At 43.0% G+C, this 18,545-nt stretch overlaps 1 protein-coding gene across 1 annotated transcript in view; it reads left to right on the plus strand.

Moving 5' to 3' along the window:
* The first annotated feature begins 13,734 nt into the window (after positions 1–13,734).
* Positions 13,735–18,545, plus strand: part of RAB10 (RAB10, member RAS oncogene family) — a 66,954-nt gene continuing 62,143 nt past the window's right edge. The window contains exon 1 of the mRNA XM_005895690.2: positions 13,735–14,390. Coding sequence (XP_005895752.1) covers positions 14,264–14,390 — 127 coding nt within the window. The 5' untranslated portion in view covers positions 13,735–14,263. The remainder of the gene's footprint in view (positions 14,391–18,545) is intronic.

Below are 18,545 nucleotides of genomic sequence, written 5' to 3' on the forward strand. Positions count from 1 at the left end.
CGCCACACTCTCACTGCCAAGGGTCCAGGTTCAATTCCTGCTCAGGGAACTAAGATCCCATAAGGTGCAGTCAAGAAATAAATAAATACAGCCACCTTGGGAGAGAGACTGGCAGACAGGGGTCAAGTTTGAGACAGGTCCAAGTGGCAAGGACAGCAGAAGACAGGAAATAGAAGTGGATATGATGGGAATGTCAGGCAAAGGTAGAGTTACCCCAGGGACTACCAGAAAAAAAGCGTGTTCATCAGAAATCTTGGTTTCAAACACAGATTAACTTTGGCAAATAGAAGCAGAAAATTAATTTATTGAAGGGCTATTGGGGCACTCTCAGAATTACTGTGGTCTGGAGAACCAGGCTAAGGAAATGAGGTACAGAAACAGGCCACACATGCAGTCTGCTGAGGCCAATGAGGCCATCATTGCCCTCTCTAGGCACTAAAGGGGCTTTCTAGGTGGTGCAGTGAAGAATCCACCTGCCAATGCAGGAGACGCAAGAGACACAGTTTCGAAACCTCGGTCCAGAACATCCCGTGGCTCGGGAAATGGCAACACACTCCAGTATTCTTACCTGGAAAACTCAATGGACAGAGGAGCCTGGTGGGCCAAAGTCCATAGGATAGAAAAGAGTGGGACACAACTGAGCGACTGAGCGAGCACAGGCACTAAAGAGATTCTGCAGCCAGCAGCCAGCATTGGACAAAACCACCTGGTTTTGGGGCCCACGGGTGCCCTGGAAGCCAGGTGCCACTGCTGTACCCTACTGCCTTCTTAGTACACACCCCACTGTACCTGCTTCTTTGTGTCCTTAGCCCCTTTGTCAAGGTTTTGAGCTGGTGCTTCAGACTAGAAGAGGCCTGCTCATGTCCCCCAGTGTAGGTGTGTGTTTGGACGTGCAGTGGGGGTGGGTGCTATGGCCAGGAATATAGTGGGAGGAGGGCTCTGCATACTGAAAACTCATGGTGGGGAGTTTCTTAGTCAAAGGAAGGGGGTTCAAGGCTGGGCAGCCAAAGACCTGACAAATGCCTTTTACACAGAGAAGTGAGTGTGACTACGCGTGAGGGGTGGGGACTGGCGCTGGTAAGAACAAGGCAAAGAAACAGGATCTCTGTACAATTGTCAGGGACACCAGACCCCTGAGTTAGGGCGAAAGGTAGCAGAATGCTGGATATTCACACTACATAGAAGAGAGCCTGGCTTCCTCTTGGGGGTATTTTGGACAAAAGAGATGGCTGAGCTCAGATATTATCTTGGCAGTGTCTAACTCAATTGGTATGTAGCATGAGGACTTTTAATACCCTGTGCTTCTTCACTCTCTCTGGCTCCAGGAAAGAGGTTGGGCAGCCTGCAAATAACTGGGTGCTTAGTCCGAAAAGCTGGAACCAGTCAGGGCTGGGTGAGAGCTGACAGGTGACAGCTGAGTTCAAGCTTTGGGAACAGCCAATTCCCTGAAGTCTGAGTTTCCGTGATCAAATCAATGTGAAGAAATCAATTTGCCACAAATTTTAAAATTCTCATAACTATTGTTATGTTATGAGTCAGTTAGACTTAAAAGCAAACAACCAGAGTCTGTATTCTTTTTATCAAACCAAACCAGACTTCTTCCTTCATTTTGCTATATTACTCTTTTTTTTTTAAAGGAGGAACATGTTCCCTTTTTAAAAAAAATTTTTTTTATTTAGCTGCATCACGTCTTAGTCAAGACATCTCATTGTGTCACGTGGGATTTTTCATTGAGGTATTTGCATTCTCTAGGCTTAGTAGCTCTGAGGCACGTGGGATCTTAGTTCCCAGACCAGGGATAGAACCCTTGTCCCTTGCATTGCAAGGCTGATTTCTGACCACTGGACCACCAGGGAAGTCCCTACTTTGCTAGTATTCTTGTATCTATAAGGAGTACCAATGTTTCCTCTATCTCCATATACAATGTTAATCCCTTCTTTCACTTTTTAAAAAAGTCTTTGTTTTATTTACTTGGCCATGCTGTGTGGCTTGCAGTATCTCTGTTCCCCGACCAGGGATTGAACCTGGGCATTGGCAGTGAAAGCTCTGAGTCCTAACCACTAGACCACCAGGGAATTTCCCCCTCTCATTTTATTTCATTTAATGTTTTTCCCTTCCTCCCTTCTCAATGCCCTCTCCCTCTACAGATTTGTTAGATGCTGCTGCTGGTGCTGCTGCTAAATCACTTCAGTCGTGTCCGACTCTGTGTGACCCCATAGACGGCAGCCCACCAGGCTGTCCCATCCCTGGGACTCTCCAGGCAAGAACACTGGAGTGGGTTGCCATTTCCTTCTCCAATGCAGGAAAGTGAAAAGTGAAAATGAAGTCGCTCAGTCGTGTCCGATCCTCAGCGACCCCATGGACTGCAGCCTACCAGGCTCCTCCATCCATGGGATTTTCCAGGCAAGAGTACTGGAGTGGGGTGCCATTGCCTTCTCCGCCCCATGGACTAGATGTTATTAAATATGTATGAAACCTCATAACATATAGTTTTGTATGTTTCTAACTTACATGAATGGCATTGTACTATAAGTCAGTTTCTGTTTCTATTGTTTCAGTGTTCTATGTTGCTGAATGTGTAGCTAGTCAGTAGTTTAATCTTGCAATAAGGTATTCAATAGTATGTGGGGTAGGCCATGGTCAGGCCTGCAATAGGCCCAATAGTGCCACAGGAATCTTCTTTCATGGTAGAGTGTAGACCCTTGAATGCTGACCTAGCTTCTTTCCAAGCCTAATCTAACAAAAGTGTTCACTGAACGAACTTATAGGCCCAGTTCTCTCCCTCTGAATGGCCTACACTGATCACCAGAATTTGGGCATGCTTCTGTGAGGAACTAAGAAGACATTTTTCTTGGTATGTTTGCTGATTTATTAGTAAACCAAAATGATAACAATCCTGACCCGGTCTGAGTTGTCATATTACCCAATTTTTAAGCCCAAGCCAAGTCTTTATGATCTGGGCTAACTCAACTTGCATTCACCACATTTTATTTACTCATTCTCCTAGCAGTACACACTGAGATTGATTCCAACATCTCACTGCCACAAAGAAAGTTGGTGATGAATCTATGTGATAATTTCCCTTGGACATATCCAACACTGGTATTATTGGGTCACAGGCATGTACATCATTTATTAAATACTCCCTGAAATGGCTGCGATCTAAAAGTCTACAAGCAATAAATGCTGGAGAGGGTGTGGAGAAAAGGGAACCCTCTTACACTGTTGGTGGGAATGCAAACTAGTACAGTCACTATGGAGAACAGTGTGGAGATTCCTTAAAAAACTGGAAATAGAACTGCCTTATGATCCAACAATCCCACTGCTGGGCATACACACTGAGGAAACCAGAAGGGAAAGAGACACGTGTACCCCAATGTTCATCGCGGCACTGTTTATAATAGCCAGGACATGGAAGCAACCTAGATGTCCATCAGCAGATGAATGGATAAGAAAGCTGTGGTACATATACACAATGGAGTATTACTCAGCCATTAAAAAGAATACATTTGAATCAGTTCTAATGAGGTGGATGAAACTGGAGCCTGTTATACAGAGTGAAGTAAGCCAGAAAGAAAAACACCAATACAGTATACTAACGCATATATATGGAATTTAGAAAGATGCTAACAATAACCCTGTGTACAAGACAGCAAAAGAGACACTGATGTATAGAACAGTCTTATGGACTCTGTGGAAGAGGGAGAGGGTGGGAAGATATGGGAGAACGGCATTGAAACATGTATAATATCATGTATGAAACGAGTCACCAGTCCAGGTTTGATGCACGATACTGGATGCTTGGGGCTGGTGCACTGGGATGACCCAGAGGGATGGTATTGGGGAGGGAGGAGGGAGGAGGGTTCAGGATGGGGAACACATGTATACCTGTGGCGGATTCATTTCGATATTTGGCAAAACTAATACAATATTGTAAAGTTTAAAAATAAAATTAAAAAAAAAATACTCCCTGATTGCTTTCCAAAATGGCTGGATCGAATGTATTCACACCAGCTGTACATGAGAGTTTTTATCTCTCTGCGTCCTCACCAACACTTGGTATTACTCATCTTTTTAATTTTTGCCATTTTCATGGGTAGAAAATTTTACCTTATTATTGTTTTAATTTGAATTTCTCTGATTACAGAAAATTTGAACATTTTTTTCACATATTCTTCTCTTATGACAGTGAATCGGCTGTTGCTGTCCTTTGTCTATTTTAGATTTGTATACGTAAAATGTAATTTATATGCTAATTTATTGAATGACTTTATTCAATAAATAAACTGAACCAGTTTATTGGCAGTTCAGTTCAGTCAGTCGCTCAGTCATTTCTGACTCTTTGCGACCCCACGGACCTCAGTACACCAGGCCTCCCTGTCTATCACCAACCCCAGGAATTTACCCAAACTCATGTCTATAGAGTCGGTGATGCCATCTAACCATTTCATCCTCTATCATCCCTTTCTCCTCCTGCCTTCAATCTTTCCCAGCATCAGGGTCTTTTCAAATGAGTCAACTCTTCGCATGAGGTGTCCAAAGTACTAGAGTTTCAACTTCAACATCAGTCATTCCAATGAACACTCAGGACTGATCTCCTTTAGGATGGACTGGTTGGATCTCCTTGCAGTGCAGGGGACTCTCAAGAGTCTTCTGCAACACCACAGTTCAAAAGCATCAATTCTTCAGCGCTCAGCTTTCTTTATAGTCCAACTCTCACACCCATACATGACCACTGGAAAAACCATAGCTTTGACTAGATGGACCTTTGTTGGCAAAGTAATGTACTTAATGGTTTCAACACAAAATTGATCTGGAAGGTAGTTTCTTCTCAATCAGTTACCAAACTATCTCAGTTTTAAAGAGTATCCCAACAAGACCTTACCATTAATATTATCAATATAATCTGCTGGTGGTAGCTTGATTTGGGCATTTTCACAGGTGTTATGTTCTCAACTCAGCACTGCGTTCAATGATAGATACCACATTTGGAAAGGGAAATAGGCAAATCAGAATGGTGGCACTATTTTATCTAAGGGTCATCTTATTTGAAGAGGGTTAGCTCAGAGCAGCTTAGAGGAAAATGTCAATGCTGTCTTTAAATAGTTGAAGAGTTGTCATGTGAATGTAGGGAAAGGTTTATTCTGTGTTGCTCCAGAGGACAGAATTAAAATAAATGGATGATATTACATGGGAGCACATTTAGACGTTTCTCTCATCCCTGAAATCAGTCCTCTTGATATCAGCAAGCTCAGGGGCTATGTTCACGCAGAGGCGGACATAGGTTGCTTATGGCATTTCTTCACGGAACAGAAATTAGGTTAGATGACATCCAAGCTTTCTTCTAATGCAGATGCAATTCAACCTAATTAATATTTATTGAGTCCCTATTACATGCAAGATACTGGGCTAGAGATAAGAGATGCAACAATAGTTCCTTAGATGGTTTACATCTTACAGAGGGAAGAGAATCAATATTTAGTGAATCCCTTGTCCACCTGCCAGGTTCTTTGCATAGATTATTTTAATCTTTACAATAAATTGAATTTGGTAGCTACTGATAACCTCAATTTCCAGATGAGGAAACTGAAGTTCAAAATGCTAAACAATGGTCTAGATGAATCAGCTAAAATGAGATGGAACAAATAATCAAGATCAGATCCCCATGACTTCATTATACCATGCCATGAGTCTATGAATTATGTCTTAAGTGTAGCTTCACATTACTTGACTTGGCAGAGAGTTAAAGCATTCTCTTCTTGTCATTGTATTTTTAAGTATGATGAATCCTTCTCTAGGTCTTGATTCTCGAGATAAAGTTTGCTGGAGTTTCCGTTCCATTTGGGTTTCAAATCTTTCCTTAAGCAGACCTCTTTCCTCACTTTGACAACTCTCCCCTGGGTTCTGCCTTTGGTGGTGGCCGTTTAGTGACTGATTTGTGTTTGACTCTTTTGCAACCCCATGGACTATAGCCTGCCAGGCTCCTTTGTCTGTGGAATTTCCCAGCCAAGAATACTGGAGTGGGTTGCCATTTCCTTCTCCAGGAGATCTACTCAATCCAGAGATCGAATCTGCGCCTCTTATTGGCAGGCAGATTCTTTACCACTGCGCTACCTGGGAAGCACTGGGTTCTGCCTTTAGAAAGTGCCTTTTCTCTCCAACTCTATTCTGTCCCAACTTTTCATGGCTACTAGGATTTTTTTCCAGTTGTCTCACGCAGGTCAAGTTGCCATGATTTTTGCTCTCTGACCTTTTCTCTCAGTTTACTGAAAGCCTCTTTAGCTTTGCTCTTCAGAGCTCTGACCCCTCCTGCCATAAACATCCCAATTTTCCTCTGATAGCACAAGTGTGCCTGATAGCCCTGTTTTGTATTGCTTCATTCAGGGGTCTAGTATACCTGGTGGGCTGCCGTCTATGGGGTCGCACAGAGTCGGACATGACTGAAGCGACTTAGCAGCAGCAGCAGCATGCAAATGTAAATAAACAGTCCCTAGCCTGGGTAGGGTTCCTGCTTAATTGATAATCACTTTTAGAGTAGGCATAAAGTTGCAAAAGATGGATTTAGAGGAATTTTTTCCCTTCCCTTTTGAGATCCCCATGGATTAACAGAATATGTTACATGCCTCAAAAATATGTGATTTTTAAAAATCTATGTTCGTCTAGATTTGTTTTTTTCAACAAGTCAATGACCTGCAAATGGAAAAAGTTTTCTCTGTTCTTGTGGTGGTAATAACATTTCTGAACATTAACTGAAGACTAAACACTGTGTCTTATTTAATCCTCATTCAACCCTATGGTAGTTTTTATCTAGTTCTCACTTTACAGATGAGGAAACAGGTTGAAAGAGGTTAGGTAATTCACCCAAGATCTCTAACAATGTGACAGATATAGAATCTTAGGTCTAGCCAACTCAAGTGAAGTGTGAAAGTCACTCAGTTGTGTCCGATTCTTTCCAACCCCATGGACTATATAGTCCAGGGAATTCTCCAGGTCAGAATACCGGTGTGGGTAGCCTATCCCTCCTCCAGAGGATCTTCCTGACCCAGGAATTGAACCAGGGTCTCCTGTATTGCAGGCAGATTCTTTACCGCCTGCTATCAGGGAAGCCAACTCAAGACCCATGTTTATAACCATGGGACTGGATCAATTGTTCCAATGGAGGTGAATAGAGATTCATGGCTGGATTTGATGGTAGGAAGTTTTTTATATTGGGGGCAGTTGTCTGCTACTTTCAGCCACTGAATTTTTTCTTTTTGTCTCCTTTTGATAATTCCATGAAAGCTTCACAGCTCGTCAGTTCCAATTCTTGTTTCTCTCAGTTTTAATCTTTCATTCCTTGTTATGACCTATTCTTGTTCTTGTTCAACTTCCTATGGCATCATTTTTCTTCCTACCTGGCTTGTTGCTTTGATAATTTATAACTATTCTAACTTTACTTGTAATTTTCTGCTTTCTTTTTCCTTATGGTGCAAAGCTCTTACCTCTTAGTAATAATAGTAATCATTTATATTTGCATTGTGTTTTATGCTATATAAAGTACATTTACTTGCACTCTCTTATTTAATTTCTAAATCAGTCTCATGAAGTATTATATCCTTTTGACATCTGAGGAAAATAGGCTTAGTGAGGTTAAATGAATCATAGAGCCAGTCAGTAGGAGAGTTGTTTCTTGAGTCTATGTTATCTGACTACAAATTTAGTGTTCATTCCACTATATCACAGATGTACCATTTGTTCTACTGGTATTTCATGTTCATAGAAATAAACTCTGTAATGGAGTTAAGTAAGCTCTTCATGTATTTTCTAAAATTAATAAAATATTACTCTAAATGTATTAACTTCTCATTCACTTCTCTTGAATTTTCAAAAATTTCCCCAAACATTCTGAAAATGTCTCCAAATTATTTCTCCAAATTAGTATTGTTTTGCTTACCTATAGGTTTTTTTTTTATTATTATTTATGTATTTTTGGCTGCATAGGGTCTTTGTTATGGCACATAGGCTTCTCTTGAGGGGCACAGGCTCAGCAGTTGTGGTGCATGGGCTTCTCTCTCCTTGAGGGGTGTGGGCTCAGTAATTGTGGCACATGGGCTTAGCTGCCCTGCTGCATGTGGGATCTTAGTTCCCCCACCAGAAATTGAACCCATGTCCCCAGCATTGGAAGGCAGATCCTCAACCATTGGACCACCAGGGAAGTCCCCTATATGTGGGTTTTACGTTTCTAAAAGTAAATGTGTGTTATTTGTGGAAATGAAAAGGAGGAAACATACCAGATTTTTTAAAGTGCTATGGAAGTTCAAAGGGAAACAAGTTCCTTCACAGGAGAATGTGCTGGGCGAGACAGGCTATGGTGAGAACATTTAAGCCAAAGGGATGTAAGTGGGGTGAGGAGAAAGTGTATTTTTAATGTTTTTGGTTGCGCTGAATGGCATATGGGATCTTAGTCCCTGACCAAGGATTGAACCCACTACCTCCTGCATTGGAAGCTCGGAGTGGTAACCACTGAACTGACAGCAAAGTCCTGAGGGTGTATTTTACATGGAGAAAAACCACAGTAAACTGAGCATGAAATCAAGAGGATACCTAATAACTGTGAGGAAGGTGACTAGTTCAGACTGTCTAGAGGCTAGTACGCAGAAGATAGGGTAGGAAATAGTTTACTGGAGTTCCTTAAGTGCAAGGTGAGGAGGCCAGCATTTCAGAACTGAGATATCCCTGGAGGAGACTAGGACAAACACATCCAGTGCGCTGGGCAAAGCTCATGGGGCAATCATTCTCTAACAGGAGGTTGGACTAAATCAAGATATGTAGGCAGAGCAGAATATTGACAGGCTATGGTGATAAGAACACTGGTCGCCTCTGCGCAATCAGCACCTAGCATCAGGAAGGTCAAAGACCTTCCTCTAAGATGGCCCTAGGCAGAATGGGAGGGGAAGCAAAGGAACCAGGTAGTAGAAGTCAGGCAAAGTCCGAGACTGGAGGGGTAGGTGTTACAGTAAGGTGATGACTTAGCAGTGGCGTTGCCATTGGAGGGAAGATGTAATTCTTTTTTTTTTTTAATTGGTAAAAGAAAATTTATTTGTTTGGCTGCCTTGGGCCTTAGTTGCCACACATAGGATCTTCGATGCGTCACATGGGAGCATTCATTGCTGTGTTTGGACTCTCTAGACTCTAGTTGGAGCACTCAGGCGTAGTTAATCTGCAGCATACGGGATCTCAGTTTTCCAGCCAGGACTCGAACCTGCGTTCCCTGAAGTGAAAGGTGGATTCTTAACCACCAGACCATGAGGAAAGGTGCAAGACTTCATTCTTCAGAGCAAGCAAGGGGTAGAAGGATTAAAGGAGAAGAAATCAAGGAGAGAGACTGGAAAATATAAGTGGGAAGAATGATAAAGATGATCCTGAGTCAATATATTTTCAGGCAGGGATTTCTTACATGCTATAGAGGCAGGGCCTGAAAGCTGAAGCTGAAGAGTGGAACCATGTGCTGGCTAGCTGTGCACTTTCTAGAAAAATATAGAAATAATACCTAAATATTACTGGTTTGTTGTTTAGTCGCTAAGTTGTGTCCAACTCTTTTGCAACGCCATGGACTGCAGCCTTCCAGGCTTCTGTGTCCATGGGAGTTTGTAGGCAAGAATACTGGAGTGGGTTGCTATCTCTTTCTCCAGCGCATCTTCCCAACCCAGGGATTGAACCCACGTCTCCTACCTTGGGAGGAGGATTCTTTACCACTGAGACACCAGGGAAGCCCAATAATTACTGATATGAACATATAAATACACCTATTTTCTTTCTTGGTTTTTCAATTTATTTGGACTAGATTCTATACAGATCAATTTTTTTTTAAAGGTATAAAACCTAAGCTAGTACTAAATCGGTAATTTCTTTCACTATTTCAACTATTATCAAACATTACTTCACAACTCTACGTTTACCTTTTAGGCCTACATAGACTCTCATTTTATTCTCCCCACCCTCCACCCCCACCAGAATCAGAGATCATGCCTGATCATTCTAGTGGTCTTCAGTGGTAAGTAGGGTTTGAGGCTTAGGCTTCACTCCAGCAAAACTTTTAATTTTAGAGAAGCCAAACATTACTGGCTGAGCCTCCCAATTCTTGCCTTCATGCAATATGATGTCCTGTAGAGGTTTTCTTTCTTTTTCCCTTTAGCATACAGTGCTGGCTCTGCCACTGCCAGTGTGACCTCTCGTAACTCCCTAACCTGAGCCTTAGACTCACCTGAAAATTATGTGTAGGAGTTGAACTATGACTTAAAAGATATGACAGCTCTAAACTTCTAGGATCCTGATTCAATAGTAAATAACATTTGTTGGGACTTCCCTGGTGGTCCAGTGATTAAGACTCTGCACTCTCAATTCAGGGGGCCCAGATTGGATGCCTGGTTAGGAAACTAGATCCTGCATGCTGCAACTAAGACTTGGCACAACCAAATAAATGCATAAGTAAATTTTTTTAAGAGTATAATTAATTTCTAAAGCTCCAGAATATTGGGTCCATGGAGAAAAGGTTCTAACCGATAAAACTGTTGGAAATGATTGGGATAAAGAATAAATTATTGTGAAAACTTTTTACATTTTTTACATTATTTTTCACTTTTCAGTTCAGTTCAGTCAGTCCTGTCCGACTCTTTGTGACTCCATGGACTGCAGCACACCAAGACTCCCTGTCCATCACCAACTCCCAGAGCTAACTCAAACTCATGTCCATAGATTCAGTGATGCCATCCAACCATCTCATCCTCTGTCATTTCCTTCTGCTCACGCCTTCAATCTTTCCCAAAATCAGGGTCTTTTCCAATGAGTCAGTTCTTCACATCAGGTTGCCAAAGTATTGGAGTTTCAGCTTCCGCATCAGTCCTTCCAAAGAATATTCAGGACTGATTTCCTTTAGGATGGACTGGTTGGGTCTCCTTGCAGTCCAAGGGACTCTCAAGAGTCTTCTCCAACACCACAGTTCAAAATCATCAATTCTTTGGTGCTCAGCTTTCTTTATAGTCCAACTCTCACATCCACACATGACTCCTGCAAAAACCATAGCTTTGACTAGACGGACTTTTGTTGGCAAAGTAATGTCTCTGCTTTTTAATACGCTGTCTAGGTGGGTTGTAACTTCCAAGGAGTAAGCATGGGCTGCAGTCACCATCTGCGGTGATTTTGGAGCCCAAAAAAATAAAGTCTCTCATTGTTTCTCCATCTATTTGCCATGAAGTGATGGGACCAGATGCCATGATCTTAGTTTTCTGAATGTTGAGCTTTAAGTCAACTTTTTCACTCTCTTTCACTTTCATCAAGAAGCTCCTTAGTTCTTCTATGCTTTCTGCCATAAGGGTGGTGCCATCTGCATATCTGAGGTTATTGATATTTTTCCCGGCAATCTTGATTCCAGCTTGTGCTTCATCCAGCCCAGCATTGCTCATGATGTACTCTGTATACAAGTTAAATAAGCAGGGTGACAATATACAGCCTTGACGTACTCCTTTCTCTGTCTGAAACCAGTCTGTTTCTCTGTGTCCAATTCTAACCGTTGCTTCTTGACCTGTATACAGATTTCTCAGGAGGCAGGTCAGGTGGTCTGGTATTCCCATCTCTTGAAGAAGTTTCATTTTTAGCTGCCCACTATCCCTAACATTATAAAGAAACCTGAGTGCCGAAGAATTGATGCTTTTGAACTGTGGTGTTGGAGAAAACTCTTGAGAGTCCCTTGGACTGCAAGGAGATCCAACCAGTCCATCCTAAAGGAGATCAGTCCTGGGTGTTCATTGGAAGGACTGATGTTGAAGCTGAAACTTCAATACTTTGGCCACCTGATGTGAAGAGCTGACTCATTTGAAAAGACCCTGATGCTGGAAAAGATTGAGGGCAGGAGGAAAAGGAGACGACAGAAGATGAGATGGTTGGATGGCATCACCAACTCAATGGACATGGGTTTGGGTGGACCCTGGGAGTTGGTGATGGACAGGAGGCCTAGCGTGCTGAGGTTCATGGGGTCGCAAAGAGTTGGACATGACTGAATGACTGAACTGAACTGATCCCTAACATTTATGTAGTGGAATTAGTCTTTCTACACTTAAAAATCATAGCATTTCTAGAGTGCTTCACAACTTTGGGGTTTTAGTTAATCAAACTTATTTTGAAAGGAAGACTAACAGTGGAGATTTTCCTGAATGTTATGACTCGGAATTAGTGACAAAACTGTGAAGTACTCATCATAGCTCATTTTGTGATTTGCATGCCTAGACTATTTTAGAATTGTTGGTATTATCTGAATAAGGCATTCCCAATGGGAGAAAGAATGAGTCACAGAGAATAAGGTGTAAGAGACAAGAGCAATCACAGAAACAAACTAGAGTGAGATTAGAGAAGACAGGCATTTTCAGAAATGAAGCCTTAGGGGTAGTTGTACAGGAAGAATATAAGACAACTCTTCAAAGAATGAGACTGAAATACGATTACGCTAACTGCTTGAAAGACTAATTTTAATTACATATTTAATATGTAAATGTGCACTGAACTGAACTGATTCAAATACATGAACACTTTGGTGGTGGTTGTGGGGTGTGATATAGTTTCTACGTCTCTGGCAAGCCCTGTTTCTTGTTTTCCGGATGTCCCGGCGTTTACTCCAGTGTCAAGCTGAACCAGCCTACCAGGTTCAACTACTCTGCCATCACACCCTCGGTGTGCTTAGGAGCCATGAAGCACACTGAGAATGCTAGGGCAGGAGTATACATATTTAAACTACAGAAAGGAAGAAGAAAGGGAAGGTATAAACTGACTGATGGGAAGTATGAAAAGAAAGTGCAAGTAAGAAGCAGCGGAGTTGGGGTTTGCTTCACTATTCCCCAATTTGGGACACTGGGGGTTCGACTTTGGCGGCAGGGGGGCGGGCCCGGCTTCCTCTGTATAGCGTTCCTTGATTCTCCCAGTTCCGAAAAGGCGGATCAGTTCTGGAGCGGGTTCTCCGTGTTGAGAACACACCGGCGCTGCCATTTGGCGGGGAGGTTTCCCCAGCGCCCAGGTGTTCCTCGGTATTCTTTCTCCCCCTCCCTGGAACTCAGATTACATCATCCCAACCTGAGTAGCGTGGCCAGATTTTTCCCATTTCAAACTCCCGCTCTCTTGAATGCCAATTCTTGTTCCTTAAGCAAACCAGGTTGGAGCTGGTATGTTTCCCCCCAAAAGGGGGAGGACACTCCAGGATGAACCTCATTTTAGCGAAGAGGCTGTTAAATGACCCAGGGCACTACTTTTCCTCGTATTTACAAGCTACAGCTGCACAGGAAACACACGGCCACCCAAGGCCGTGGCTGCGCCAAGACCCTCAGCTCGATAAGCTTGTCAAACGGGACCCGAAACATCCTCAGCGAAGTCGGAGAGCAACCGGAAGAAAAAAATCGGGGGTGTCAAGGGGGGGCGGGGTAGTGCCGCGCCTGCGCAGTCACTAAACAGCGCCTCCCCGCGGGGCGTGCTCGTCAGGCCGCCGCACCCTATCAGGCGGCCGCAGGGAGCGCGCCCGCGGCCTCGCCCTCTCTCGCCCCACCCCTCTCTCATCTCCGCCGGGCCTTAGATTGAGGCTGGGAGACCCAGAGCGAGCTTCACTCTCCGCCCCCAGCGGTCGCGCACTCCCCCTGGCGCGCGTGCGCAGGGGCGGACCGCAGGAAGAGGGCGCGAGAGGAGGGCGGGCGTACGTCCTTGCGTGCGTCTCAGGCAGCGCGCACGCCGGCGTGAGAGGGCACGGGGAAAAGGTGGCTCTGGCCGGGGCGGCTCGGTTTCCTGTGGCTATGTAGCTAAGCTCGTCAGCTCCGGGTCTTCCTTCGCTGACTTCGCTGCGTCCTAGCGCTGAGCTGCTGCTTGGGAGAGAGAGGCTGTCCTCACGCCCACCGCGCTCCCTCGACGGCCGAGCCTGCTCGCTCGCCCGTCGGAGCGTCCCGGCCGAGCAACCCTGAGGGGGGAGGGGAGGCCATTTTGTCCCGACCGACTCCCCGGAACCGGGCGGAGCGGCTGGGAGAGGCTGCGGAGCAGCGGTCGCCGCCCTCGGAGGCACCGGACGCCGCCACCGTCGGGGCTTCCTCGACGAGGCAGTTCCTAGGTCACCCGCGCCCTCTCGAGCCGTCCTTTTTCCCACGCTTCCCCCCGGTCCTCCGGCCTGAGAACGCCCGAGTGAGGAGGAGTTGGCCCGTAGTGAGAGGGACCGATCCCTTGGGGCCGCCGGCGGCGAGAGCCTGAGCCGCTCCTCCCAATGGCGAAGAAGACGTACGACCTGCTTTTCAAGCTGCTCCTGATCGGGGACTCGGGAGTGGGGAAGACCTGCGTCCTTTTTCGTTTTTCGGATGATGCCTTCAACACCACCTTTATTTCCACCATAGGTAAGACCTGTGGGAGGATGGTGTGCGATCTCTGCAGCTGCAAACCGTTCCTTTTACTCCAGACATCTTGCTTCCCGTAATATACGCCTTTGTTTCAGTGATCCCGATTCCAAGCGACAGACCCAAGTTACTGTTTGAATCGGCATTGAGCTTTCTGGGGCGGGGTCTTCCCATGCTTTCCATCCGGTCTTTTGCTCTCAAGTCTCCCACTCTGCTCAGTGCCTGCTGTTACAAAATATGCAGCATTAACAGCGTTCCAGAATCATGTTTCTTTAAGCGTCAGGGTTGGCTTTTTCCATGTTTGTATGGCGTTACTAGATGTACGATACTTGTAAGGGATTATTTTGATGGTTGGGGTTGAAGCAGTAGGGGTCATTTGGTAAAGACCTGAATTTATACTTCAGGGCAAAGAGATTCCATATGGTCGTAACTTAGAGTAAACTTGAGGGTTTGTGTAAGGAATAATTAAAGCAAATTAGAAGGGAAAAGTGAGTTGCCCCGCGTTGACTAATCCATTGATGTGTCAAACAATCGGAGGCTCTTAGTGCTTGGGGTGGGACTCTGTGGCATGTTTGCACACAGTGCTTTTCGAGACATCAGCAGAAGCAGTAATCTGATGGAGATGGTCAGTTTCTGTCCTCGAACCTGAAAGAATGAAGTTCTCCCCTTCTGTTTTACACTAGCGTCTTATAGGGAAGTGTCTTGCAAGTCATAGCCTTGGGACTTCTAATGTACTTTTCACCTCATGTTTCAGAATTATTTAGTATGAAAGTAAGAGCTAAAGATTGACCTTTTAAATCGGTTTCTTATTTAGGAAAAGAAAAGGGAAGGCTCTAGGAAAGTCCCTTTCAACTCTACTGAGAAAATTGTCATTTACACGAATTGTGTTAAATTGGGTTGGATGTGAGATCCTTTTTTTTCCCTCTCACGATAAATATCTTAACACGAGGTTGTCTCTGTCACTTGGGACCAGTACACAGCATTGGGGCAAGTGCAATAAAACCCATTTTAAGTGTAATTAAGTTTATATTGAAATGATTATAAAAAGCAAGCATAGTTTTCTTTGAACTCTGGGAAGTGTCAAAATTAAGCTGATCTCAATTTATAGCATTTGGAATCGTTGATTTGGATTTCTTGTGATAAGTGTCAGCTACTTAATTCATTCTCATAAAACAGATTATACTGAAATTTGGCATTAGATCGTTTTGACTAGATTTTGATTTTACTTGTTTTGTGGGGAGGGCGTCTTTGTAATTCTTGTTTCCTGAATGTTGTATTGCTCTCTAGATCTGTTGTAAATTTCATGAGACTTAGAACTTGTTCTCTGCTTGTGGGTTAGCACTTCCTACCACTAACTTTACTTTTAATATTCCACTTTGAGCTGTAGCTGGGTGGATCAGGTGGTTAGATCCTTCAGCAAATATTTATTGAGCACCTAACGCTAGGCACTGTTTTCGGGATAGATAAGTGGTGAACATGATAGGGAATCTAGGGAGGAAGCACAACAGAGTGTGGACAGTGCTACAGTGGGGCTAAGCATAGAGAGAGGGGCGCTTAGTCTAAACTAGGCTTGCATGGAGATGATGTCTAAAATGAAGTCTGAAGGACAAGTAGAAATTGAACTAGAGGGGTGGGATGGGGCCTTCCTGCAAAAGGGAGCGTAGAATAAACCTGTAGTAAGATCAGAGATTTAATCCACGTTGGTCAGCTTTAACGTGTGGTTGAGAAAGGTAGAGTGGAAAGTAGGAGCAAAACGTTACCTCCCATCTACTCTTGGCCTTTTGTAGGGGTGTTGTTTATTGTACTCACAACTAAAACCCAGTCCTGTAAGATAATGATACAATTTTCTTACATAGTCTTTTGGGACCTTAGTTCCCAGACCAGGGTGTGAACCCTTGCCCTCAGCAGTGAAAGCATGGAGCTCCAGGAAATTCCCTTGTGTAGTCTTTTTACTAATAAAAATGTGTGGTGATTTTGGATCTCACCTGCTGGGTTGGAATCCTAGTTCCACAGGTTACTAGTTATGGGACTTTGACAAGTTAATTAACCTTTTCTCCTACTTCAGTTTCTTTAAGTATTGTTAATAATAGTACCCATCACAGTAGTTGTGAGAATTTTATGAGAGCAAAGTGCCTGGCATGGTGCCAGGCGCACTGTAGGAGCACAGTGCATGCATATCAGTTATATATGGAACACATGCCCCATATGCTGTAGTGGGGCAGAACAAGTTACTTTATGGATTGAATGCCCTGTATGCAGTGGTCATGCAAATATTTGGTTAGTGCTCTGCTAAACAATTCACTTTACACTCTGGAATGTTCATATTTTGATACGAAAATATTTGATGTGCGTGATACTTTGATATCTAAGACATGTTGAACAGAATATATGGATGTAAAATTCTGAGTTCAGCTCCAACATGTGGCATATGTTAGCTCTATATGCATGTTTAGAAGTCTCCTGGTGTCTTACATCAATGCTATCCAAAAGAAACATAATGTGAGTCACATAATATTTTTTAGTAGCCACATTTAAAAAGGAAAAGAAATATTTAATACTGTCTTTTAGCTCATTTTATCCGAAGTCTTCTCATTTTATTATATAATCAAAACTTTAAAATAGTTGAGACATTTTATACTCTTCTCCATTGTGTATGTTATCTTTACGGTTCATCTCAGATTAGGCACATTTGGACAGTGCATGTCTAAACAGTATAAACTGGCCAGTTGGCGAATATGCAGATGATTAGAGATACTTGAAATATGTACTACTTTTAGGGCATTTTAAATTTCATCAGTTGGCTAAGATTTTTGTTTGTTTGTTTTGCTTTGCTTTTTAAAAAATAAAGAGCATTCTCTATGAATGATACTGAAATTTGAGTTGGCATTTGATTGTTAAAACATCTTGAGGTTTGAAAGGAAGTGGTTACCTTGCAGGGGTTCAGAAGGGCCAAACTGCGAGTATAATGTAGCCTGTCATTATTTTAGACATAGTCATCTTAGTTACTCATTGGTTATTGATTCTTGGAGGAAATAATTTTTATAGGCTTATGGTCCTTATTTACAAAGCTCACAAAGGCTATTTAAATTTTTCTATGTACTTTTCCACACATCTATATCAGAAGTTGTGTATCACATTTATGGTCAGATTTATTGCAGACAGTTTTAAAAACAAATTATGATGGTATGTTCCATACTCACCAATCACAAAGCAAATTCAAGGGCACTAGAATATAAGCTGCACAAGGGCAGAAGACTTTGTCTTTTTTTTGTTTTTTTTTGCTGATAGATGCTAAGCACCTAGAAGAATCCCTGCATTTAATAGGTGCTTGATAAATAATGAAGGCAGGCAGACAGGTGGTAAGTACAGTGTAACCAGGATCCTTTAGAATTAGCTAGTTACATTTTAACATTTCTTCTTTACCTACTTTCTAAACATTAAATATATGATCTAGAGAGAGTTGCTGGTTTTTGGATGACCATATTTCATTGGTTGATTTGGCCAAAGTCATGAAAACATTACCTCTGGGTTCTAGGTAAAAAACTAAATTGGTAAAGGCTCTTGCCTCTGGGAGAGGCAATGGACGCGTCCTTTTTGTTGCTTTCTGCATATTTTTACCGAATGTTGGAGGAGTAGGTTCCACTAACATGAATTTAAAAATTGGTTTATTGAACTGAGCCCATTTTATATGGAGAGGCCGCTTTTTAGAAAATTGAGCAAAACCTTTTGCATTTAAATGTGTCTGGACTTTGCTGTGATACCCAGACAGTGGCTCATGCTGCAGAAATGCCAGAGTACATAAGAAATGTCTTTCATTTCAAGATGTATTTTTAGGATTGATTAAAACTATCCAGACATTTTCCCAAGGAAGGTACATAAATGGCCAGTGAACACATGAAAAAATGTTCAACATCTTTTAATAATAAGGGAAATGCAAATCAAAACCATTATGTGATGTTACTTCACACCCATTAGGGTGACTGACATAAATGAACTCTTGTCATGCAGGTATCTGTCTCTGCCTTCAGTTCGTTTGGGTATATATCTAGGAGTGAATCAGTCCTATGCTAATAAATTGTTTGAGAAACCACCATATTGTTTTCAACAGTGGCTGCACTGTTTTTACATTCCCACTAGCACGGCACCAGGATTCCA

The sequence above is a fragment of the Bos mutus genome, chromosome 11 (genome assembly GCF_027580195.1).
Source record: "Bos mutus isolate GX-2022 chromosome 11, NWIPB_WYAK_1.1, whole genome shotgun sequence".
Classification (NCBI taxonomy): Eukaryota; Metazoa; Chordata; class Mammalia; order Artiodactyla; family Bovidae; genus Bos; species Bos mutus.